Here is a 26,319-nt window from a genome sequence, read left to right as displayed (position 1 = left end):
TTTGTGGTCAAAACAGTTTGAAAAGCATTGTATTAAATGTATTTTGTTTGTGATGAGATGGAATCCTTCACAGCATTCTTTGTCTCACTCTAGAAGTTAGACATGTTTTTGCTTTTCACTTATTCTACAAATGTTAATTGAGCAACTGCTGTATGTTAATGGGGGTCAGGTATTGGTACAGGGAGAAAAAGGGCAACATTACTTTAGGGAATTTCTACTTATTGTTACACAGTGTAAGGTTCTAAATAAAAGCTTAAAAAACAAATCAATGCTAAATCGATTATAACTGTTCTTAATGTGCCTCTTGGCCACAAAAACAAGTGGAATGTGTCAAAATTCTCAGGAATAAGCCTTCCCAGAATGTTAAGCTTCTTGCTGCTTCTCATCAATACCTGGAGAGAGCCAGTATAAAATCTATAGTAGTTGAGATAGGAATTCTCTAACGATATATTTCTTTTCATCTACCTTGTTGATTTCTTCTTTCTTAGGCTTTTTGGCAAGACAATAATTTTTTCAGTAACCAAGATCTGGGTCATGGCTGCAAAACTTACCCTTCAGTATTACTTTTCTCAGGAGGGAGATATGTTCTCTTCAAGTTTTAACTGATAAGGAAACCATTTGCTATGAATATATATGATATTCATGTATTTGGCAGAAGGATGAAATGAGATATTTTACATTAAAATAATAATTTTTTTTTTTTTTTTTTTTTTTTTTTTGCGGTACACGGGCCTCTCACTGTTGTGGCCTCTCCCGTTACGGAGCACAGCTCCGGACGCGCAGGCTCAGCGGCCATGGCTCACGGGCCCAGCCGCTCCACGGCATGTGGGATCTTCCCGGACCGGGGCACGAACCCGTGTCCCCTGCATCGGCAGACAGACTCTCAACCACTGCGCCACCAGGGAGGCCCGAAAAATAATAAAATATTTAAAAACTCAATATGCCAAAAACAAAAAAATAAGCCACAAACCAGAAAAGGCCCACCTGTTCTGTTCTTAATACCAACCACAAAATAATCTAAATCTGAAGAGTTCAATTCTCCTGGTACTCAAATCTCTAATAGTGAAACTTAGTATAAAATTTTACATTGTAATTATAATTTTTATTTCCTCACTTGTCCCCTCTTCTACCTCAAATACTTTAAAAATGGCATGTAATATGTTTTTTTTAACATCTTTATTGGAGTATAATTGCTTTACAATGGTGTGTTAGTTTCTGCTCTATAACCAACTGAATCAGCTATACATATACATATATCCCCATATCTCCTCCCTCCTGCGTCTCCCTCCCACTGTCTCTATCCCTGTAATATGTTTTTATTTATTTATTTATTTATTTATTTATTTTTTTGCGGTACGCGGGCCTCTCACTGTTGTGGCCTCTCTGGTTGCGGAGCACAGGCTCTGGACGTGCAGGCTCAGCGGCCATGGCTCACGGGCCCAGCCGCTCCGTAGCATGTGAGATCTTCCCGGACCGGGGCACGAACCCACGTCCCCTGCATCGGCAAGCAGATTCTCAACCACTGCGCCACCAAGGAAGCCCCCTGTAACATGTTTTTAAATGATGACATTTCAATTTAGAAATGCTTCAGATATGTTATTCTCTGATGAAGTAATTTTCTGAATGTGTAAAAGTTTTATTTTATAAATGATACATTCTGTGTTTTAAAACAGAGTAGCCTTCGGAAATAACATTAGGAAAGAATAGTAGTATTTTTCTCTTTGATCTTTTGGACAGATTCAAGAAATGTTATAGTTTCTAGTGATCATTTGCAATTTCCAAAATCAGACCCACCATACTACATGAATGTATTTTATAGCAGCAAAAATTCAAGTTCTCTTATTTTTTCAATTATGAGCTTTAAAGTTTAAATGTTATTATTACTAGTTTGGTTCATTAGATCATGGCTCAGGTTGGTGACATAAAGCTCATATACATTTTCTAGAAATATAAGAAAACTAAAGTCGTCATTTATTTTTGGGAAATAAACTCAAATGATGAGGTTATGGATTTACAGTAGTACTGGGAAAAAGCTTTGTGACGCAACAATACCCTTTTCTTGTCAATCAAGACAATCCAGGTTTGGCTATGGCCAGTGCATGCTATAGCTGACTTGTATCTTCCCAGCTCTGTTTGGCTGATGTCACATCAGTCGCTTGAAATCAGTCACAGTGAGAGTATTTACACTACAGAAATCAGCAAAAGCTACAAACCAGAGGTTCCCTTCCCATTTTGAAAAGGCATTAAACATTTCCCAGCACACCACTGATAACAGCCATTATTCCTTTAAAATACAATTCTTTATTGTTCATAAGAATCTTATTCTTGAAGCTCTAAATGGTTGGTATTTTCTGTATAAATCTGACTTTCTGAAAGAGGATTTATATGTTTCTCATTAGTTCATAGTGATGGAAATGTTGGACTTTCACTGTGAAGAAATAAATATGTAAGGCTGTATCCACAGAGAGCTTCTTACTTTCTTACCTGGGAGTTGTATCCTACTCAGAATAAAATATTCAAAGTTTGGATTTTTATCTTAAAAAAAAAAAGTAACCTATTTTTAACTTAATCCATGCTTAAGCAGCAAAATATCTAGACTTTAAATAGGACCTAACAGATTTTAATTCTCTGTCAAAAATGGCTATGACTTAATGATAAAAGGTTCATTAAAATACACTGTAAAGTAGGAAAGAAGCAATTTTATTAGATGAACTCATTTATTTGACACATTAAATCAGGCAAAGAAAAACATATGCACTGCACAAAAAGAATTACATTCTCATACTACTTGAACACATAGCAGTGGTCAAAAATAATGAATTGTGGAATGGATCCCAGGACTTAATGCAAAAAAACACCCTGTATAGAAAACCTTCAGGCTTCTAACTTCACTGAATCCAGTACTGAACGTGCCTCCTTATATTCCTCAGCTTCTTCCAAGTCTTTTTCACTCTCCTGAAATTAAATATAATAAAAATTAGGTTTATTCTTCTCGAACTTCAGTACATTAATTACTCAGATATTAGAAACCATCAACATAAGCAGCTCAAAAATTAAAACAAAACGGATCCCAAGCCTCACCTAAATATAGTATAATTCCACAGATTTCTGAAGAACAATTCTGTTCTTTCATTACAGGTAAGGGAGGAAATAACAGGTTTGCTTTTGTTTCATTGTATATACTCATACAATAAGTGAAAAACACGGTCATCTAAAGCTACTGGCATTAAGTAATTAAATTAAAACCTCAGAAAAAATTTTAAAACACTGTATTCTCACTTTGTCAACACACCACCATACAAATGGAGTTATTATTAGTAATGCACAAAAAGTAAAAAATTATTTACTAGTGTGTTACATATATGATGACATTCAGACCAAAATAATCCTCCAACTACTCACAATGACAAAGAAGGCTACTGGTGTCACACCAGAGTTAAGTACAATCTTTGAAGCAGAAAAGTGAACTGTCTGCTTGGTATTGAGTACTATATACACTACTACAAGGAAACAGCCTGACAGCTTTCATTTTCTGATTGAAGACTCAATTAAAGATTGAGTCTTTCCTTGGTATTTTATACAGAAAACTTTTACTAACATATTGTAACAGTAACAGAGAAATGAAATAATATCATCTAAGTCACTGTGCATAGCAAATTTTGATTTTTTAATAAATAAATAAAGCGATAGCAATTCAAGGCAATAAAAGATGGATATATACAAACAGTTACAGGGCAGAGGGAATAAAGTGTGTGTATATGTATTTAGTATGAAATTTTAAAGCAAAAAAGACTGAGGATTTGCTTAATTAAGACTACAAGTAAGAATTTCTTAAACTTCTGTATTACACCTAAACTATGTCTTTGTTCTCTGTCAGAAAATATAAGCTCTTCAGGCTTCCCTGGTGGCGCAGTGGTTGAGAGTCCACCTGCTGATGCGGGGGATGCAGGTTCGTGCCCCGGTCCGGGAGGATCCCACATGCTGCGGAGCGGCTGGGCCTGTGAGCCATGGCTGCTGAGCCTGCACGTCCGGAGCCTGTGCTCCGCAACGGGAGAGGCCACAACAGTGAGAGGCCTGCGTACCGCAAAACAACAACAACAACAACAAAACCCAAAAACTATATATATATAAGCTCTTCGAGGGTACAGACGTTGCTGAATATATCTTCACACACACAAATATATCATCCAAAGACAATATTATTTTTTTCAAGCAGTTTCTATTACTTTCTCAGCTACTACATTCATGAGAGAAAAAAGCATTTCAATTTTCAGGAAATACAAATGATGCTTTTGTTTTAGGTAATATTTTAATAGAGTAATTATTTCCTGCTTTCATCTATCTTTTATTTCATCTGTCTTTTAACCATAGCTTCATTTTTGGCTTTAAAGAGAGTTTTCCTGCTTTTAAAATGTTCCTATAGATAAATATGAGTTCTGTGTCAAAAGTAAAGTAAAATGTAAGTATTCCTCTCTTTTTTCCTACAGATTTAGTCCTAATATTATTTCGGTGGGAAAACAAATGTCACTCTTTCCAAGAATACATATACATGATCATACTGAAAAAGCCTCACACTACTTTTGTTATATAGGGAAAACTATGAATCAGGAGACAGCTATGTAGCTGGTAATTGATATTAGCTCAAGAACTAGAAACATAAAATGAGGTTAATAAAGGAAATGATAGAATTCATCAAATTATCATCAAACAGCAATAATAATCGGCTGGTATATAGTGTTATGCTTTTATCTCTATTAAGAAATAAAAAAGAAGATGACTTCGCATTTTTCTTAGAACGCTTTTTAAAATGATTCTGCCACTGTATCACAAGACATTTATACCAGCAAGTATGATAAGAGTGTTATACAGCTCCAAGTTAATATGAGAGGACTGCCTAAATATTACTGTACAGGGTTTTCTTTACTCTCTCAAATCGATTTAGGTTTGAATTGGAAAGAATTCCAAATCCTTCTTAAAAGAGCCCAAATTCATTTGAAACATTTGGATCTTTTAAAATTTCAAACAGACTACTCACCTTTAATGTGTCAAAAAAGATCTTTATGTGTGAAAACCAAATCATTTAAGATATTGCTGGACAGTATTAGTACTATGAATACCTACCATGATAACTCAAATATATTTAATTAACTAAGTTTAAATAAACATGTTAGACACAGAACTTTTACTGGAGGTATAACTTAAAACACCACTTAAACTCCATTAATTATTTAAAAATAAACTGGTACACTGAGCAAGTAAACAAAATGTCACCAACTAGCTTTCAGTGTTAAACATTTAAAATTTTGGCCTTTCGTGTATTAGATTGAAAAAAAATTGAAACATAAGACAGATAAGTATTACTTACTACTAACTGCAGAAGATCAGTATATGCAGCTTCCAACCTGCGCTGGCAATCTGGGATCATCATCCGGGACTCTTGCAGGATCTCTGCCTATAATGAGAATCTCTGTGAGACATGCAGAAATGGTAGAACTTACGCATTTAGCTCATACCTCTGAAAATATATAAAATGATTTAGAGGAATCAGAAAAAAATTACTGTTATGTTAAATTGTTCAATATTTTAATTTTAATTGTGTTTATTATAAGTTAGAAAGAATGACTATCATAATGTAAAATATACAAAGTACAAGTTTTACATCTAAACCTTTTTGGTAATCACCTTCTCATGCTAAGCAAAAATTAACTCGAAAAGCTTTTCATAGAGCATTTATTTAAAAAGGCTATTTAAAATAAACTATTTCTCCTGCTGTCACAAAGCACCTTTATCCAAAATGGGATCAGCTGGTTATATAAATATCTCCTGCATCTTTTGAGTAATAAAGAAAAACAGTGTTCAGATAATATCACACGGAGATAATTACTGCATGAAAAAAGTTATTGAGTTATTGATCACATCGTGCGCACACTGCAGGAGGTTCTCACTGAAAGACAGAGGTAAAGAAAAATGAAAAGCAAAGACCAGCAGGCTCATATTTTTGATGCTTATCATGCATAAAAAGTTATTACTTATCCTTGTGCTTCATTTTAGGAGAGAGATTATTCTCCCCATGCAGTTTGATCCAAATTACCAACCTGGCACCCCTCTGAATGTGAACTTCTACCTCTGTCTATTCCTCCTGAACACAAACACTACAGGATTAAAAACAGGAATCTTTATTTTGGAGGATATTTCTGGACTTAAAAATCCATCGTTTGAAGAAGGACTGTAACATATCAAATCACAGAAAAAGAAAAAAAATCAAAGAGATGACTGGGAAACCCAATCAATAAGAGGGTAAATACATTAGTGTAAGATGTCAGACCTCAAATAAGTCTTTTTTCTAAGGAAGTAGGAAGCTTTATTTCCTTAAACTAGTCTCAGAAAGAGACACAGTAATCATTAAAACATTTCCAAAAAGTAATGTTTGGTTAAATGAGTGCAAAATCTAAACTTTAACCTAGAAGCTTTATTACCTAGCTCACATAAAAACAAAAGACATAATTTAATGGTAATCATACTACATTCTAATAGAAACTTTAATAAATCCCATTACCTCTTCCTTTTCCCAAAAGTTTTGTCATAGTTCACAATGTAAATAAAAATCAAAATTATAATATACAAGGATGCTCTCTATCCACATCTCTTTTCTCAGGTGAAATCTATTGCTGAACTTGTAATTCTTTTACTAATAAGGCACATGTTGAAAATTTCAAACACAGGATCAGGACTTTATTTTACAGCTATTCATCCTATGCCTAAATATTCAATCATTGCCACTAATTTATTTTTGTGTAACTGGTTAGTTTGAATACATGTGAAAAATCAGTGACAGGGACGTTTCATTGGGTAAGCGATTCATATTTCCTCCCCTATGGACTCCACTTGAAAATAGCTTATAGGAATTAAACAAGATGAAATGAATATAAAGAATTTGGTCAAACACATGATAAGCCAAAAGGTACACTTGTAAAATTTGTTTGGCAAGCTTTAGTGTTGTCACTGAAATGAACTTTAAACAATGCTGTCCAAAATAATTTCTAGTCATTATTGTTCTATCCATTATTATAGAGCAAAACTCCTCAATTAGTCTATCAAAACAGGACTCTGACTTAAGTAGGGCCAAAGCTCAGTCTGTCCCATACACCAGCCTCATTTCATACAATAAGCTTACTATATATTTGCAGGATGCCAGGTATAGGGGATATAAACACGAAAAAGAGGTCTCATCCTCCAATCCATATGGGAGAATAAACATGAAAATAAACACTTAACACTGCTTCAAGTAGATCATGCCACAGGGAGCCAAAGGCATACAGTACAGTGGTAACTATGATTTGGAATCCATAAACCACACCTTAATCAAGGCCATAAATCATATACTTTACCTTCCTACAATGAATTATAACTGTCAGGAATAATTTTAAAAGACAGTATATAAGGTGTGATTATACAGTAAGGACACCCTTCAAAATACCTGAATAAACTAAAATAAAGTATTATCATTCAAAGTGTTCCCCTTGGGAAGGAGTCATTCGAATGAATGGGGCCTCTGTTTAAAATATCTGGATAAACTGTCAGTTCATTCTAGTGCTTACTACGACAGGACTGAGGTTAAGTAAGAATCTTGGCACCGATATGCAGGTACAAGGAACTCAGGAGAACACAACAGGATGCAGTCCTACTGATATCTTACTGTTTTTAAAACAAGTTATGATTTTTGGGGGGCAGGTTATTCAGGTAAAACTGATGTTGGGGGAGGCTTAGCAAAGCTCATTATAGCAATGAATAAACTACTGACCTAAAATATGATCAATTTTTTTTAATAATCAAAACATACATACATTGGAAAGGAAAAGTCTTATTGGCAGATCTTTACTTTTTCAGAAAGAAGAGTGTGTGAAATAATCTAGCCAATGTCAAGTCCTTTTGGTACTGATCAACTGGGATAAGGTTTCTAGCTTCTTTAGTGATCCAGATCATTCACCCAGGCCTGGCTATACCTATAATAATCTATAAACACTCTAATATTAGATACTGGCGGCTTCTGGAACCAATGGTAACCGCATTAGTTTGTCAAACTGAGATCTAGAGTAGTTCAGAGATTACTGGAACAATGGTTAAGTCTTTCCTTTTACATGGTGGCAAAATGGTAATGTGATAATAAACAAGTTAAGAAATCCATTTGATGAAAGAAAGAAAGAAAACAGTAACTATGTGGGGTGATGGATATGTTAAGTAGCTTGAACATGGTGAATATTTATTTCACAATGTATATGTATATCAAACCATCAAGCTACATACCTTAAATATATACAATTTTAATTATACCTCAATAAAACTGGGGAAAAAAGATATAAAGATACTCTTAGAAATAGAGAATTATAAAGTCAGAAGGGACATAAGTGGTCATCTAGTCCAGCCTCCTCAGCCTACAAATGATAAAGTTGAGTCCCAAAGTGATTAGCTAGCTAACCGGTGAGTTATAGTCCATGATTCTGATTTCAACTCTAGCATGTGAATTAGTGGTAGTGGCAGTCAGTATCCAAGACAGCTTCCAATGATCCTCACCGCCTTGTATTCTTACCCTTGTGCAGTCACCTCCCACACTGAATTTGGTCTGGCACTGTGTGACCAACAGAATGTGGCATAAATGGCATTCTGGGACTGAAGACCTGAAGCTGGGTCTTAAGAAGCCTTGTAGCTTCCACATGGGCCTCTTGGATTGATCACTTTTGGGAAACACTTCTCTTAGGACCCAGTCACCATGCCGTGAAGAAAAAAAGAAAAAGAAACAAAGAAATTCATTTGACTTGTGTTTTGTGGTTATTGATGAATGGTTAAGGATGTAAGAAGAATTCTATGAGTCAAAAATAATCTGGGTTCTAAGCCCTGACACATCAATAATTACTTAAATATGAATGGTCTAAATTTACCAGCTAAAAACCAGTCTAAAGAAACTCATTTCAAAATAATGAAATACAGGTTAAAAAAAAAAAAGCATGGAAAAACAATACATCATGCAAACATTAAAAAAAGAGCAGTATTGGCTATATTAATATTGGATAAAATAGACTTAAGAGCAAAAAAATTATGAGGGGCCCAGAAGGATATTAAAATGATCAATCCACCAAGAAAACACAGTAATCCTAAATGTGTACACACTAAACAAAAGAGCTTCAAAATACATAAAACAAGAAATGATAAAGCTAAAAGGAGAGACAAACAAATCCACAAATACAGTTGAGGAATTTAATACGCCACTCTTAGCAACTGACAGAGGTACTAGAGGAAAAAAATCATCAAAGATATAAAAGAACTGAGTAACACCATCAACCAAAAGATCTAACTGACATTTATAGAACACTCTACCTATGAAAGATTAATACAAACGCTTTTCAAGCACTCATGAAACATTCTCTGCAGTACACTATATCCTGGATCAAAACCCAACAAACACAAAACAAACAAAAACCTCAACAAATTTAAAAGTATTGAAATAACACACAGAACATGTCTGACTATAATGGAATAAAATTAGAAATCAATAATAGAAAGATAGCAGGAGACCCTTTAAACACTTAGAAATTAAACATACTTCTAAATAACTGATGGGTCAACAAAGAAGTCTCAAAGGGAACAGTGAAATACATAGATAAATGAAAATGAAAATACAACATGTCAACTTTTGTGAGATTCAGCTAAAGCACTGCTGAGAGGGAAATCAGAGCACTAACTGCTTAGATTAGGAAAGAGGAAAGATCTCAAATTAAAAATCTAAGTTTTTACTTCATGAACCTAGAAAAAGAAGAGCAAAAGAAACCTAAAACAAGCAGAAGAAAGGAAAGAATAAATACACAATCAGAAATCAATGAAATTAAAAACAGGAAAAGAACAGAGGGGAAAAAAGCAGTGAAACGAAGAGCTTTATTTTGGAAAAACAATTGATAAACCTCTAGTTAAGACTAACAAATACCGAGTAAGAAGGCACAAATCACCAGTATCAGTAACAAAATACAGAATGTCAATACAGACCCCACAACCAACAAAAGGAGAAAAAATACTGAAAGTGATTTTATAATATTGTTCATAATGCTCATAAATTCAACCACTTAGAAGAAATGGGCCAATTCCTTGAAAACTACAAACCACCAAAACTCAACTGATAAACTGAACAGTTCTATAATTATTAAAGAAACTGGATTTGTAATTAAAAAGTTCTTGAAAAAGAACTCTCCAAGCCCAGATGCTTCCACTGGACAACCTTATCAAATATTTAAACACTTAACACCAATTTTACATAAATCTTTCAAGAAAAAAAAAGAGAGAACACTTCTGAACCTAACAAATACAGTATAAAAAAAAGTAAACTGCAGACCATTATCTCCCATAAACTTAGATGCAAAAGTCTTCAACAAAATATTAGCAAATCTAATTCAGCAATTAAGAGAATTATACAAATAAAGTCAAAATGGATTAAAGACCTAAATGTAACGCCAGACACTATAAAACTCTTAGAGGAAAACATAGGCAGAACACTCTATGACATAAATCACAGCAAGATACTTTTTGACCCACCTCCTAGAGAAATGGAAATAAAAACAAAAATAAACAAATGGGACCTAATGAAACTTAAAAGCTTTTGCACAACAAAGGAAACCATAAACAAGACAAAAAGACAACCCTCAGAATGGGTGAAAATATATGCAAATGAAGCAACTGACAAAAGATTAATCTCTAAAATTTACAAGCAGTTCATGCAGCTCAATATCAAAAAAACAAACAACCCAATCCAAAAATTGGCAGAAGACCTAAATAGACATTTCTCCAAAGAAGATATACAGATTGCCAACAAACACATGAAAGGATGCTCAACATCACTAATCATTAGAGAAATGCAAATCAAAACTACAATGAGGTATTACCTCACACTGGTCAGAATGGCCATCATCAAAAAATCTACAAACAGTAAATGCTGGAGAGGGTGTGGAGAAAAGGGAACCCTCTTGCACTGTTGGTGGGAATGTAAATTGATACAGCCACTATGGAGAACAGTACAAAGGTTCCTTAAAAAGCTAAAAATAGAACTGCCATACGACCCAGCAATCCCACTACTGGGCATATACCCTGAGAAAACCATAATTCAAAAAGAGTCATGTACCAGGCTTCCCTGGTGGCGCAGTGGTTGGGAGTCCACGTGCCGATGCAGGGGACGTGGGTTTGTGCCCCAGTCCGGGAGGATCCCACATGCTGCGGAGCGGCTGGGCCAGTGAGCCATGGCCGCTGGGCCTGTGCGTCCGGAGGCTGTGCTCCGCAGCGGGAGAGGCCACAACAGTGAGAGGCCCATGTACCACAAAAAAAAAAAAAAAGAGTCATGTACCACAATGTTCACTGCAGCTCTATTTACAATAGCCAGGACATGGAAGCAACCTAAATGTCCATCTACAGATGAATGGATAAAGAAGATGTGGCACATATATACAATGGAATATTACTCAGCCATATAAAGAAACAAAACTGAGTTATTTGTAGTGAGGTGGATGGACGTAGAGTCTGTCATACAGAGTGAAGTAAGTCAGAAAGAGAAAAACAAATACCGTATGCTAACACATATATATACGGAATCTAAAAAAAAAAAAGGTTCTGAAGAACCTAAGGGCAGGACAGGAATAAAGACACAGACGTAGAGAATGGACTTGAGAACACAGGGAGGGGGAAGGGTAAGTTGGGACGAAGTGAGAGAGTGACATGGACATATATACACTACCAAATGTAAAATAGATAGCTAGTGGGAAGCAGCTGCATAGCACAGGGAGATCAGTTCGGTGCTTTGTGACCACCTAGAGGGGTGGAATAGGGAGGGTGGGAGGGAGACGCAAGAGGGAGGGGATATGGGGATATATGTATATATATAGCTGATTCACTTTGTTATAATGCAGAAACTAACACACCATTGTAAAGCAATTATACTCCAATAAAGATGTTAAAAAAAGAGAGAATTATATAACACAATCAAAAAAAAAGAGAGAATTATATAACACAATCAAGGCTGGTTCAATATTTGAAAATTAATCCATGTAATTCACAGTATCAACAGGCCAAAGAAGAAAAATCATGTGATCTTATGAAATGACACAGAAGAAGCATTTGACAAAATCCAACACCCATTCATGACAAAAATAGTCAGCAAAACTGTGAATAGAGGAGAATTTCCTCAACTTGAAAAAGACCATCTACAAAACCCCTACAGCTAATATTTATGTAATGTTAAAAACTATCTCCCTAAGACTGGAACAAGGTAAGGATGTCCACTCTGACCATTCCTATTCAACACAGCAATGTAAGTTCCAGCCAGTGCAACAAAGCAAGAAAAGAAATAAAAGACATACAGATTTAAAAGAAATAAAACTGGGGACTTCCCTGGTGGCGCAGTGGTTGAGAGTCCGCCTGCCAATGCAGGGGACACAGGTTCGATCCCTGGCCCAAGAGGATCCCACATGCTGCGGAGCAGCTAAGCCCATGAGCCACGGCCGCTGAGCCTGCGCTCTGGAGCCCACGAACCACAACTGCTGAGCCCACGTGCTATAACTACTGAAGCCCATGCGCCTAGAGCTCGTGCTCCTCAACAAGAGAAGCCACCGCAGTGGGAGGCCCACGCACCGCAACGAAGAGTGGCCCACACTCGCCGCAACTAGGGAGAGCCCACGCGCAGCGACGGAAGACCCAACGCAGCCAAGGGTGAAAAATAAATAAATAAATTTAAAAGAAATAAAACTGTTCTTATTTGCAAATGACATGATTGTCTATGTAGAAAATCAGAAGGAATCTACCAAAAACTCCCAGAACTCATATGTGAGGTCAGCAAGGTCACAGGTTGTTAAGATCCACACACAAAAAATTGACTACACTTTTATACCTAACAACAAATACAGCATTGGAAACTGAAACTAAAAACAATACCATTTACAATAGCTTCAAAGAAAATGAAATACTTAGGTTTAAATCTAACAAAACATGTACAGGATCTGTATGCTGAAAATTACAAAATACTTATGCAAGTCAGACCTAAATAAACTGGAGAGACTTACCATGTTCACTGATTGGAATACTCAACATGGTAAAGATATCAAATCTCCCCAGGTTGATCTATATAGGTTTAATGCAATTTCTATCAAAATCTTAGCAAAGTGTTTTACAGATACAGACAAGCTTATTTTAAAATTTTTATGGAAAAGCCAAGAAACTAGAATAGGTAAAACAATTTTGAAAGAAAAGAAAAGCAACTGAGAGGGCCCAGTCTTCCCTGTGTTAAGGTTCACTATACAGCTATAGTAATCAAGATAGTGTGGTACTGGTAAAGGGTTAGACACAGATTAATGGACCAGAACAGAACCCCAAAATAGACCCACACAAATAAGTCCAACAGGTTTCTGACAAAGGTACAAAAGCATTTCAATGGAGGAAGGATAACCTTTTCAACAAATGCTGCTGGAACAACTGGGCACTCGTAGGCAAAAAGATGAACCTTTAATTAAACCTCATACCTTACATAAAAATTAACTCAAAATCAATCAAAGCCTTGAATGTAAAACATAAAACCACACAACTTTTAGAAAAAAAGAGAAAATCTACAGGACCTAGGTCTAGGCAAGGAGGCCTTAGACTTGAGATCAAAAGTATGATTCACAAAAGGAAGCATTAGCTGTAAATGAGGTGTTCTCAAAGTTAAAAACTGTTGCTCAGTAAAAGATTGTGTTAAGCGGGTAAAAAGACAAATTAGAGACTAAAAGAAAATATTTGCAAACCACATATCCAGCAAAGGGCATTTATCTAGAAAATATTAAAAATTCTCAAAATTCAAAAAGTAAAAAAATAAAGTATCTATTTAGAAACTGGGCAGAAGACATGAACAGACATTTCACTGAAGAGGATATACAGACGGGCAATAAGCAAATGAGATGTTCAACATTATTAGCTATTAGGGAAATCCAAATTAAAAGCACAACCAGCTATCACTATACACTTATCATGTAGGTGATGGCTAGATGCTAAGATTAAAAACAGTGATAACACCAAATGCTGGTGAGGATGTGGAGAAGTCAAACCATTCAAACATCATTGGTAGGAACGTAAAATGGTACAGCCCCTCGAAAAGAGTTTGGTAGTTTCTTTTTAAAACAAAAAATGTACTAATATGACCCAGCAATTGCTTGGGCATTTATCCCAGAAAATGAAAACTTATGTTCACGTAAAAATTGAATATGAACGTTCATAACAGCTTTTTTTGTATCAGCCAAAACCTGGAAACAATCCAAGTGTCCTTCGATGGTTAAAATGTGGTACATTCATCCCATGGAACACTACTCAGCAATAGTAAGGAACAAATTAGTGATACACTCAATGACCTTGATGGACCTCAAGAAATTAAGTGAAAAAGTCAATTTCAAAAGGTTACATACTGTGTGATTCCATTCCATGTTATATAACATTCTTTAAAGAGTGTTAATTATTTAGGATTTAAGGGGTGGAGAGGACAGGGGCTATAAAGAGATAGCAAAAGGCAGTCTTGTGACGGAATGGTTCTCCATCATGATCGTGTAGTAGTTACACATGCTACACATGCAATGGAATTGCATAGAATTATACACACACACACAATGAGTACATGTATAACTAGTGAAATGTAAATAAGCTCTGTGGTGTACCAATGTCAGTTTCATGGTTTGGACACTGTAATATAATTATGCAAGATGCTACATTATAAAAGGAATGGTAAAGGGTATATGAGACTTCCCTGAAAATTTTTTGCAACTCCCTGTGAGTCTGTAACAAAAAACAAAAAAAGCAAGTGTATAAATAGAACACCATTTATAAACCTGATTATATGTACCAAGAGACAATAAAATTTTAGTTATTGATAAAAAAAATCTGGTGTTTCTTGCAGCCTAGTAAGAGACCCTTGGTCAAATTCCTCTTTGTAGACTGAAACCTCCTATTATTTTCCATATATTTAATGAAAAAATTGCCCCTTCAGTTTTAGGGAAAAGAAATATCAAATTGTGAACGTTAACTCATGTTTCAAGTAAATCACAAAAAATGTGGTGCAAAATTTCACAATACTGCAATTATATGTAATAAATGTAAAGTTTTTGTGAGAAATCTTTGTTGAAAATTGTACCAGCTTGTCCTTTAATATTACTTCTGGAAGGTAAGAGATGCATCATGCCTTAGGTAAAATAACTGAGATATGTTTGATTGTCATTATTACCAATCATTTCTGCTCCAGAATAGGCTTTAAAAAAAAAAACCAAAAAAAGACGAGAATACCTTCACCAGTTGAGGGCAAAATCCTCTGTAACCATCCCTAATCGGGGGATGAGGATATTGGAGGAAAAGAGGAATATCATAAGCAGAAGGCTAAAAATCAATATTTAGTCAACATTTGAATGTTGTGTTATAGAATAACTCTTTGACTGGTATTTTGGCTTATTAGGGTCCTGAAACTTCTGCCTAGTTATTTATTTTAAAACAACCAAAATTAAGCCCAGTGCAAGAGAGAACAATTTTGGCAATCAACTTCAGGTAAGTTTGACAGGGACCAAGAGACAGCATTGTATGTGTATGTCATAAAATATTAGGGCTGGTTCAGAAGATCTAGGAAAGCCGAAGCAAAATGGAACCAAGTGAGAGAAAAGCCAAGGTAGTGCACAGTGACTGGGAATGGCATTTAGCTCAGAAGAGGAGGAAATACAGGGAGGAGAGTAGAGAACCCACAAAATCTGGCACTTGGCTTCCATATTTTTTACAAGGGGCATCAGCAAATGTCACGAAACAATTCCTGACCTTAAAGTAGCAGTCAATTAGGAAAAGAGCAGTGCTTCTGGCAACGCCACTCCCCTTCCCTATAAGAAAAAACATGTAAGGCTGGCCACCGCAAAGCTAAGCTAGGAAAAGGAATTGAGAAAAGCATGTAGGCTGGGCTAAAGACAAGGTTTCATGAGACCCTGAAACAAAACTCCAATTGACAACTGTATACACTGCAGGTTGAGAATATCAGAAAACAAAAAAATTTATTGCTCTGTAATTAGATATGGGTTGGTATTCTTGCATTTAAGTACTAGGCTGACTATGAATCTAGGAAATCATGTTATAAACCATGACCACTGTGACAAAAGAATTTTAACATGGTTGAGTTTAGAAAGGGTTTTTGAACAAACTCCTTTTACATCTGCATATGTAGTCAATGATATAACCAGTAAGTGGCTAATATCTTTATTTTTTTTAAGTTTTTTATTTTTTAACATCTTTATTGGAGTATAATTGCTTTACAATGGTGTGTTAGTTTCTGCTGTACAACGAAGTGAATCATCTATACATATACATATATCCCCATATCCCCTCCCTCTTGCGTCTCCCTCCCTCCCACCCTCCCTATCCCACTCCTCTAGGTGGTCACAAAGCACTGAGCTGATGTCCCTGTGGCTGCTTCCCACTAGCTATCTATGTTACATTTGGTAGTGTATGTCCACGCCACTCTCTCACTTCGCCCCTGCTTACCATCCCCCCCACCCCCATGTCCTCAAGTCCATTCTCTACATCTGCGTCTTTATTCCTGTCCTGCCCCTAGGTTCTTCAGAACCTTTTTTTTAGATTCCATATATATGTGAGTGGCTAATATCTTTAAGTAACAATTAGAACACAGGATTCAATAAAGAGTTAATCCTTACCTATCAAGTAGTAATTTTACTGAAAGATAATCAATATATAAATACAAATGAAATAAAACAGATTCTGTGATAATCTGTGACATTATTTGTAGAATTTTATTTAGAAAGGAAACACATTCCCCATTCCAAGTAACTTACAACTCATATTCTAGCTATAGGACTATTTTAAAATACATTATTGGTGATGAAAAGAAAAAGGCAAAGAAAAAACTAAACAAGGTCACTAACTACACAAGTGGGAAAATAAACCAGATGGGGTCTAAGAAGGACCTGGGTGAAATAAGTGATACACTATGTTATAATGTTTCTCACTAGATGTGGGAAAAAAAATAGAGTACCTTAAAGTGAGAGAGATACAAAAGTGATATGAATATTTATGGAAGTATATGTTAAAAAAGCATTTAACATAATGTTAAGAATCAAAAAGTTACATTCCATATGTAAATCCTTATGAAGGGCAGTTAGTTTTAAAAAGTCAACATTTTGGGGGACATACTATATCTGCACACCTGTTTACAAATCTTCTCTCAATTTAAGAATATCTGACACACGAATGTCCTTTGCTAGATCATACATAGAGGAAGGGAGGCTCTCCTGGAAGCTCAAGAAAATAAGAAAGTTCTCTTCTTGTATAACCTGAAGAAGGAGACATTTCAAGTGCCACTGCATTCCTTGTGCACAACAGAAAGCAACTACCTACAGAAAAATCCACTTTAAGTGATTAATTTTGCTTAATTAAAGTCTGGGTTAAGTGTGCATTACCATCTGTAACATAATTTATATGATGAAAACCACTGTGAGTTCATAAAGCTGATTTAAAAAATAAGTCTTGAGATATAATCTGTATAAGCTCTTTTATATTCTCCTTTTACCTAGTGTCATCTGGATTTTATTCCAAATGCACTGGACACTGGATTTTAGGTAAAGGGCTAAGTAATCTGATGTACCTTTTAAAGAGATCAACCTGGCTGCTGTGGTATGAAAGGAATGGAGGGTTATCAAGAGACAAAGAGGATATCAACCAGGAGGAGGCTTTTGCAGTAGTACAGGCATGAAGTGATAGTGGACTGGACTAGGATAGTGGCAGGAGAGAAAGAAATGTAAAGAAAAAGAAAGAGGACTTGGTGATCAAGAGAAGACCCGTAAGTTTTGGTTTGGGTATCTGAATAAGTAGACATACCATCTATTGAGAGGGGGGAAACAAGACAAAGACTAGCTTCTTGTTTCAGAGAGGTGAGCTGGGTTGAGGGAAGACCAAGATTCTTATCTTGAACACACAAGGGATATGTCAAATTGGTGATCATTTGAATATACTGATGTATATTGGAGTGGTTGGGCCCAGAGATAGAAATTTGGGAGATACTGGCACCAGAATGAATGTCAAGTTAGCAGGAATTCTGGGTTTTTCTGTTTTGTTGTTGCTTTTAATGCCATGTCTAAAAGAGTGTCTGGAACAGTATTTGGCAAGTAGCAGGGGTTCAATAAATATCTGCTGTGCAAACAAATGAACGGGCATAAAGATGGTACTTAAAGTTAAAGGATGGTATGAGATTACCTAGAGAGGAATTGTAGCTAGAACTCTTACGGTTAAAAAAATTTTTTTTAAAGATAGAGAGATAAAGAGATACATAGAGAGAGATGGGAGAGAGAGAGAGCGAGCTGGGAGAGGGACAGTTTCAGCAAAGGAGACTGAGAAAAAATGGCAGTGAAACCTGGAGACCATTCTATCAAAGATGCCAACATAAAAGAGCATTCCAAGGAGAGAGTGTCAAATGTAGAGGTTATGTAAGAAAGAAGTGATAACAATGTCACTGACGGTTGTAACAAGGGCTGAGGCACATAATCCACTCTAACAGGAAGGAAGGTGGGTAGTATGGGTACAGGTGCAGGTAGATTGACAGATTTTGCGGTAGGAATATAAGTTCCTTTGACAGCCTCTATTTTCTCAAGCAATTACAAAACAAGTGTCAACCAGGAGTGAATATAAATTAAATGTTATGATGAGAATAAATAAAGTGTTAAGAAACCACAGAGGAGGGGCACCTAACTCAGTGTTAGGGTGGAGTGTAGAGGAGGTTTAAAGAATAAGTAGGAATTAATAAGGAGAGGGTAGGCAGGACCAGTAGGAAGGACATCCCAGACATATGCAATATCTCAGAGGTAAAGGAGAAAGGGCTTGTTCAGGAAACTAAAAGGCAGGACCTAAGAGGTCCAGATAGGGACTGGCAAAAGATGAGGCTGGAATGAAAAGGAGGTACCAAAATTAAGAAGAGCCGTGTATACAATGCTAAGGAGACTGAAACTTGTCATGAGGATAATTAGAAGTAGCCACTGAAATGCATAACATGTATGTGTATGTGTGTGTGTGTGTGTGTGTGTGTGTGTGTGTATCTGTGTATAATTTTGGTGGTCTATCAGTTTGGGAAAAATATCTGTAAATATAAGTATATTTAATTATAAGACTAGGCCATTTTACATTTAATACTTAAAACTGGAGAGGCAGTACTGTTTAATGGCTAAGAGCACAAATTCCAGAGCCAGAATGCCTGTGTTCAAATCCCAGGTATGCCACTTCGCAGTTGTGTGACCATGGGCAAGTTATTTAACCTGTGTTTCAGTTTCCTTACTTTTAGATGGTAACTTTCCTTATTTTTAAATGGAGATTTTAATAGGACCTTTAGTAGGACCTTCTCAGAGGGCTGTTAATCCACTGTTAATACGGTATTCTGTAAATGTTAGCTGTTATTATTTAAGATATAATTTTACCTGCTTTTTAATAGCATAATTTTCACCATCTTCGGCTTTCATTTTTTCAATCTTTTCTTCTTGTTGTTTTGCTTCTTTCTCATACATCATTTTTTCTTTGACCAATCTATAAATAAACCAAAAACTGTTTCAGAGAATTAACTTTCTCTCTAGCAACAGACCATAAAAAACAAAGAAACTCTGTAAATATAAAGTATACTTTAAAAAGCATATGTACTAGATGGGGAGGAGAAGGGAAGGGAAGAAAAATAAGTTAGCCACAGATGTATGAACCTCATGACCTTAAGTTTTATACCTGCCTAAAAGCAAGTCAATCTATCAAAGCATGGAATTCTTAAATTTTTAATTAAAAACATTCCATTATAGTAACTGTATTTACAATGTAAAAGTAACATTCAAAATTATTATATACTAACATTTCTATATTGTTTGCTTTATTTATTTATTTACTTTAAATTGCATTAATAATATATTTGTTTCAGGTGTACAATATAGTGATTTGATATTTTTATATATTATGAAATTATCACCACAATAACCATACGTCATCTGTAACCATACAAAGTTGTATCTCTTAATCTTCTTCACCTATTTTGTCTGTGTCCCCAACCCGTCTTCCCTCTGGCAACCACCAGTTTGTTCTCTGTATCTATGAGTCTGTTTCTGTTTTGTTTTGTTTTTTAGACTCCATATATAAGTGAAATCATTCGGTATTTTCTCAGTTTGACTTATTTCACTTAGCATTAACACCTTCCAGGTCCATCCATGTTGCTGAGGAGGAGTAACCCAAAAAAAAAAAAAAATGCTAAGTCCAATGTCAAAGAGGTTACTGCCTATATTTTCTTCTAGGAGTTTTATAATTTCAGGTCTTGCATTTAAGTCTTTAACACATTTTGAGTTTATTTTTGAATATGGTGTAACAAAGTGGTCCAGTTTCATTCTTTTGCATGTAGCTGTCTAGTTTTCCCAATATCATTTATTGAGGAGACTGTCTTTTCGTCATTGTATATTCTTGTCTCCTTTATCATAGATTAATTGACCATATGAGTGTGGGTTTATTTCTAGACTCTCTGTTCTGTTCCATTCATCTGTGTGTCTGTTTTAGGGCCAGTACCATATTGTTGGCTATTCGGGGCCTCTCATGGCTCTAATGTCTTTTTTTTTTTTGGAGTACGCGGGCCTCTCACCGCTGTGGCCTCTCCCGTTGCGGAGCACAGGCTCCGGACGCACAGGCTCAGTGGCCATGGCTCATGGGCTCAGCCGCTCCACGGCACGTGGGATCCTCCCGGACTGGGGCACGAACTCATGCCCCCTGCATTGGCAGGCAGACTCCCAACCACTGCGCCACCAGGGAAGCCCTCTAATGTCTTTTTTTAACTGATATATGTTATCCAAACTTTTATACATGTACCTGAAACAACATAATGGTAAAAGCTCAGCTTACTGAGAAAAAAGTCAGTATATTGCATGCCAAATCCAAAACAAAGACTAGGTTATTTTCAACAACCAAGTGTTTTAAAAGTATTTACTATGCACTTAATTTTGTGTCTGACCTTCCTGTGCGAGGGACTGGGATATATAATTTAGACATGGTTCTCTCACAGACAAATAGTGGAAACAAACAAGTATTTAATTACTAAAGCAAGAAAGGGTACTGACAAAGATCAGGAAGATTTTCAACAATAAGGAACAGAGCAATATGAAGTTCTACTAATTATTCCTCAGATAACCAAAATTCAATTAACCATAATAGTGCAATCTCCCCTAATTCTCATTAATCAAAGTTTTAATGTAAAAGAAAAATGCAGTCCAAGAAAACACTAATGTTCCTATATACATATTTCCTAAGGAACAGAAGAAAAAAACTTTCACAGTCCCATAGCTATTAAAAGCAGTTTTTTCTATCTGGCTTGCTGACTTACTTCTAGACCTATGTTACTGGGATGGAATTAAAAATCATATTAGAGGGCTTCCCTGGTGGCGCAGTGGTTGGGAGTCCGCCTGCCAATGCAGGGGACACGGGTTCGTGCCCTGGTCCGGGAGGATCCCACATGCCATGGAGCGGCTGGGCCTGTGAGCCATGGCCGCTGAGCCTGCGCGTCCGGAGCCTGTGCTCCGCAACGGGAGAGGCCACAACAGTGAGAGGCCCGCGTACCGCAAAAAAAAAAAAAAAAAAAAAAATCATATTAGAGCATGGCTTTTGTCTAATCATTTGCAATGAAGATTTTTAAGTGTATTTCAAAAGAATTTAATTTTCATAGTCTAATAGGACTTAACATAAATTCACAAATCTAAAAAATCTTTTGTCATACTACTTGGAAGCCTTTTAAGTCAGCTTTAGTTTGGATTTAAATCACTACATAAACTGCATACTAAATATTAAAATACTAAAATGTTCCAGTTTGGAATTTTGAGTTGTGCAAGCAAGGCTCATCCTGTCCTTCATGATCTTGCACTAGTGACATACATGGAAAGAAACATAACAAAAAGTTAACAGTATTTACAGTAGAATATAATGTGACCTTCAAATTCTCATCCTAAAATATCTCAAAGTGAAAAACAAAACAAAATAGGTATAAACTTTATGTTGCCATGAATATAAACAAACAAAGGATATTCAAGAAACAAATAACAAAGGATACCTGGGAAACTACTATTTGTGGTTACCTGAGGAGAAAAGCCCTAATGATTTGGGGTAGGGATGGTCAGCTGGGAGGTAAATAGAGAGGCTTTCATTTTATGGCTCTCAATAAAGTTCCAGGGTATTTTTCCCCATGTATAAGTATTACTTTTATCAAAAAAATTTAGATGCTTATAATTATCTCTGAGTGGCACAATTCTGAATGATTTTAAAGTCTTCTAGTTATTCCTTTGGCTATATTTTCTGGAATAAAGCAAAATTCAATTAGAAAGATACCAAAATATACTTAATAGTTGTAATTCTCTAAACACTGCTATTTTTTGCTAGTTTTTCAAATGCTATTAAAATAACAAGTACAAATACATATAAAGTCATAACTTGTTTTTCTTTTTGCCGTACGCGGGCCTCTCACTGCTGTGGCCTCTCCCGTTGCGGAGCACAGGCTCCGGACGCGCAGGCTCAGCAGCCATGGCTCATGGGCCCAGCCACTCCACGGCACGTGGGATCTTCCTGGACCGGGGAACGAACCCATGTCCCCTGCATCGGCAGGCAGACTCTCAACCACTGCGCCACCAGGGAAGTCCGAAAACTTATTATATTTTAAAGGCATAATTAACTGAAAATATTTTTTAGTCTTACAAACCCCACACCTACAGAGAAACATAGCAAGTTCAAAATCTGGTCACTTTTAGTAGTTAGACAAATATATAAGAGTAAAATAAAGAAACAAGAAAAAGCAACAGAAAAGGATAGACATAAGGAGATATTTTAAGAAATGACAGCCATCGAGGTAATGATAAGCAAATGATAACAAACTACTTAACTGTCTATGTACGGACATAACGTGATTTTAAATATGCAGGCCAGTGTTTTACAAACTATTCCATAGTACATTAGTAGTCAAATAAGCTTAAAAAACACTGCTTGCCAAATCTTAAAAATTTATGATACGTATTTGCACATTAAAGTGTCCTGAGAAATCTTGTAGTAAGAAAATCAGTTTAATTTTGTTCAACTGCAAGCTTACTTGAGGCAAAAAAGAACTTTCCCCCACTCAGCATTCTCCAGAACAGCTGCCTCTCAACACAAGTTTGAGAAGTACACTGTAGTAATCTATAAACTTTACACAAATCTGCATACAACACATTTAAATATACTGTCCATAAAATTCTAAATAGAATAAAATTTTGGGGTAAATCAAGAATTAAGAAACCTTGGGATAAAAAGTTTTAGCTTAATTTGATATCTTGATTTTACAGTTTCTCATATTGTAAATAAGATTTTCATAGTTATAACCGAATTTGTGCTTATGGCCATCTAGTAACTAACAGCCCAACACCAAGTCATGCTAAAGATACAAATGACAAGCCTGCAATTAATGATAGTAAGAAACTGTAACAAATTGATATTTTTAAAAAATTGATATTTAGAAGAACATTTTATATGGATATTTTCAAACAAAAAATGTAGAGAAAATAGCATAATAAACCCCAGGTACTCATCACTCAGTCAACAATTATTAATATTTTGGCAATCTTGTTTCATGTATCTCTTGCCACTTATTTGTGTATTTATTTATTAGTATTTTCAGATATTTTACCTTTGGTTTGATTTTTGAAGTTAAAAGCCTATGACTTCCACCCCCTCCCCATCTTGCACTATATACAAAAATTAACTCAAAATGGATCAAAGATCTAAAAAGTTAAAATTATAAAACTTTTGGAAGAAAACATAGAGGTAAATCTTGGTGACCTTGGACTTGGCAATGACTTTTTTTTTTTTTTTTTTCCCCTTGCGGTATGCGGGCCTCTCACCGTTGTGGCCTCTCCCGTTGCGGAGCACAGGCTCCGGACGCTCAGGCTCAGCAGCCATGGCTCACGGGCCCAGCCGCTCTGCGGCATATGGGATCCTCCCAGACCGGGGCACGAACCCGTATCCCCTGCATCGGCAGGCGGACTCTCAACCACTGCGCCACCAGGGAGGCCCGGCAATGACTTTTTAGATATGACACCAAAAGCACAAGAAAAAGGAACAAAAAATTGGCCTTCATCAAAATTTTAAGAATTCTGTGCTTCAAAAGACACTATCAGAGAACTCCCTGGTGGTCCAGGGGTTAGGACTCTTCACTTTCACTGCTGAGGGTCCAAGTAGCCAAAAAAGACGCTATCAGACAAGTGAAAAGACAACTGCAGAATGAGAGAAAATATCTGCAAATCATATACTGGATAAGGAACTTGTATCTAGAATATATAAAGAACAATTCAATAAAATAGTAAAAAAAGTTTAAAACATCCAATTAAAAATGGGCAAGCTGAATAGACATTTCTCTAAAGAAGATATACAAATGCCCAATAAGTACATGGAAAGATGTTCAACATCATTAGTCATCAGGGAAATGCAAATCAAAACCATAGCGAGATAGCACTTCACACCCATGAGGATGTTTATATAATCAAAAAGTCAGATAATAACAAGTGTTGCTGACAAGAATGTGGAAAACCTGAAACCACCAAACACTGCTAGTGGAAATGTAAATTGCTGCAACTGCTTTGGAAGCTTGGTCATTCCTCAAAAGCTTAAACACAGAGTTACCATATATCTCGGTAATTCCATTCCTAAGTATATACCCAAGAGAAATGAAAACGTATGTCTACATGAAAACTTGTACATGAATGTTCATAGCAGCATTATGCATACATAATAGGCAAAATGTGGAAACAAGTTAAAAGTCCATCAACTGATGAATGGACAAACAATATATGGTATATCATACACTGGAATAATATTCGGCATACAAAGAAATGAAGTACTGAATCATGCTACAATCTAGATGAACCTTAAAAGCATTATGCTAAGTGAAAAAAGTCAGACATAAAGGCCACATATTGTATGATTCTATTTATAGGATATATCCAGTATAGGTAAATCTATAGAGACAGAAGGTAAATTAGAGGTTGCCTAGGATGGGGGAATTTGGAGGGTAATAGCTAAAGGGTTTGGGGTAATAAAAATGTTCTAAAAATGACTGTGGTGACAGCTGCACAATTCTGTGAATATATTAAAAACAAACAAATTGTAGACTTTATGTGGGTGATTTATAGGGTATTTGAATTACATCACAATAAAGTTGTTAACAAAAAGAAAAAGAAAAAAAGCTTGTGACCATAAATTCAGCTATAGGGGAAAGCTGTAAGTAGTACTGGATACATTCAAACTTGGACTTAATGAGAGTTGAACATGTGAACATCATGTATAGAAATTTGCATTTGACTTATAGTTTAAAACTGCTTTAACAATAATTTTCAGTATTAAGATAAAAATAACCTCTGAGGTTTAAAATTTCAAAATAAAATCATTAATGCATATCACTATAGATATTTCTGTAAAAGTTCCTTTGACACAGAAAATGCTAGGACAGTGATGGCAAGTTGCCACTCTGCTTAAATGGGACCTAAAGATGGTTTTATTTTATTCACAGAAAGAATTTTTAAAAAAAAACATATTTGTTACCAAATTTAACAACTGGGAAATTTAAGTCTGGATTTCTGGCTTCTCTTAAGATGTTTTTTATCAGGGAATATTAGGGCTGCATCCTACTACTGGATGGAACTAAATAGTGGCTGTTGACTGTTTTAGATGAGGCATGTGTTGCTGTTCACTGTGCCCCAACTCACACGACTCCCTGTTTCTCAAACACTCAAGCCTTTTACTTGACCCTGTAAGCAACTGAGTTTAGAACCTGTGGGCTGGGAAACTTGCATATCATTAATGCAGTAGAGCTATTATTGTTGTTTTTATTATCTTAATAGAATCACAATTAGTATTCAGAATATCAGGGATAACCAGAAACCACTGGGATTAGCAATGAGACCTTCAATATTTCTAAAGATGACAGGTTACTAAACTCCTCTAGTAAAGGAAAGTAGCTGGGACTGGATAAGCTATCAGAAAGAAGCACATTTAACAATATCCTGTAATTCAAAGACCTAGAACAAGGGTGGGCAAGCTATGGCCAGTGAGCTGAATTTGGCCTGCCATCTCTCTTTGTATGGACTGAGAGCTATAAATAGTTTCCACATATTTTTAAATTTTTTTATTATTTATTTATTTAATTAGTCTCTGCTTTACAACAAAGTGAATGTCATACATATACATCTGTTCCCACATCCCCTCCCTCCTGCATCT

At 35.8% G+C, this 26,319-nt stretch overlaps 1 protein-coding gene across 1 annotated transcript in view; it reads right to left on the bottom strand.

Annotated features, from left to right (window-relative positions):
- Window positions 1–2,684: 2,684 nt before the first annotated feature.
- The window catches only part of TBCA (tubulin folding cofactor A), a 110,289-nt gene continuing 86,654 nt past the window's right edge, over window positions 2,685–26,319 (bottom strand). The window contains exons 2-4 of the mRNA XM_079702370.1: window positions 19,494–19,599; window positions 5,366–5,452; window positions 2,685–2,955 (exon numbers count right to left, since the gene is read on the bottom strand). Coding sequence (XP_079558496.1) covers window positions 2,875–2,955; window positions 5,366–5,452; window positions 19,494–19,599 — 274 coding nt within the window. The 3' untranslated portion in view covers window positions 2,685–2,874. The remainder of the gene's footprint in view (window positions 2,956–5,365; window positions 5,453–19,493; window positions 19,600–26,319) is intronic.

Source organism: Hyperoodon ampullatus, assembly GCF_949752795.1.
Source record: "Hyperoodon ampullatus genome assembly, chromosome: 4".
NCBI classification, from domain to species: domain Eukaryota; kingdom Metazoa; phylum Chordata; class Mammalia; order Artiodactyla; family Ziphiidae; genus Hyperoodon; species Hyperoodon ampullatus.
Note: the sequence above shows the minus strand (reverse complement) of the source record. Positions and strands in the feature narration are given on the sequence as shown.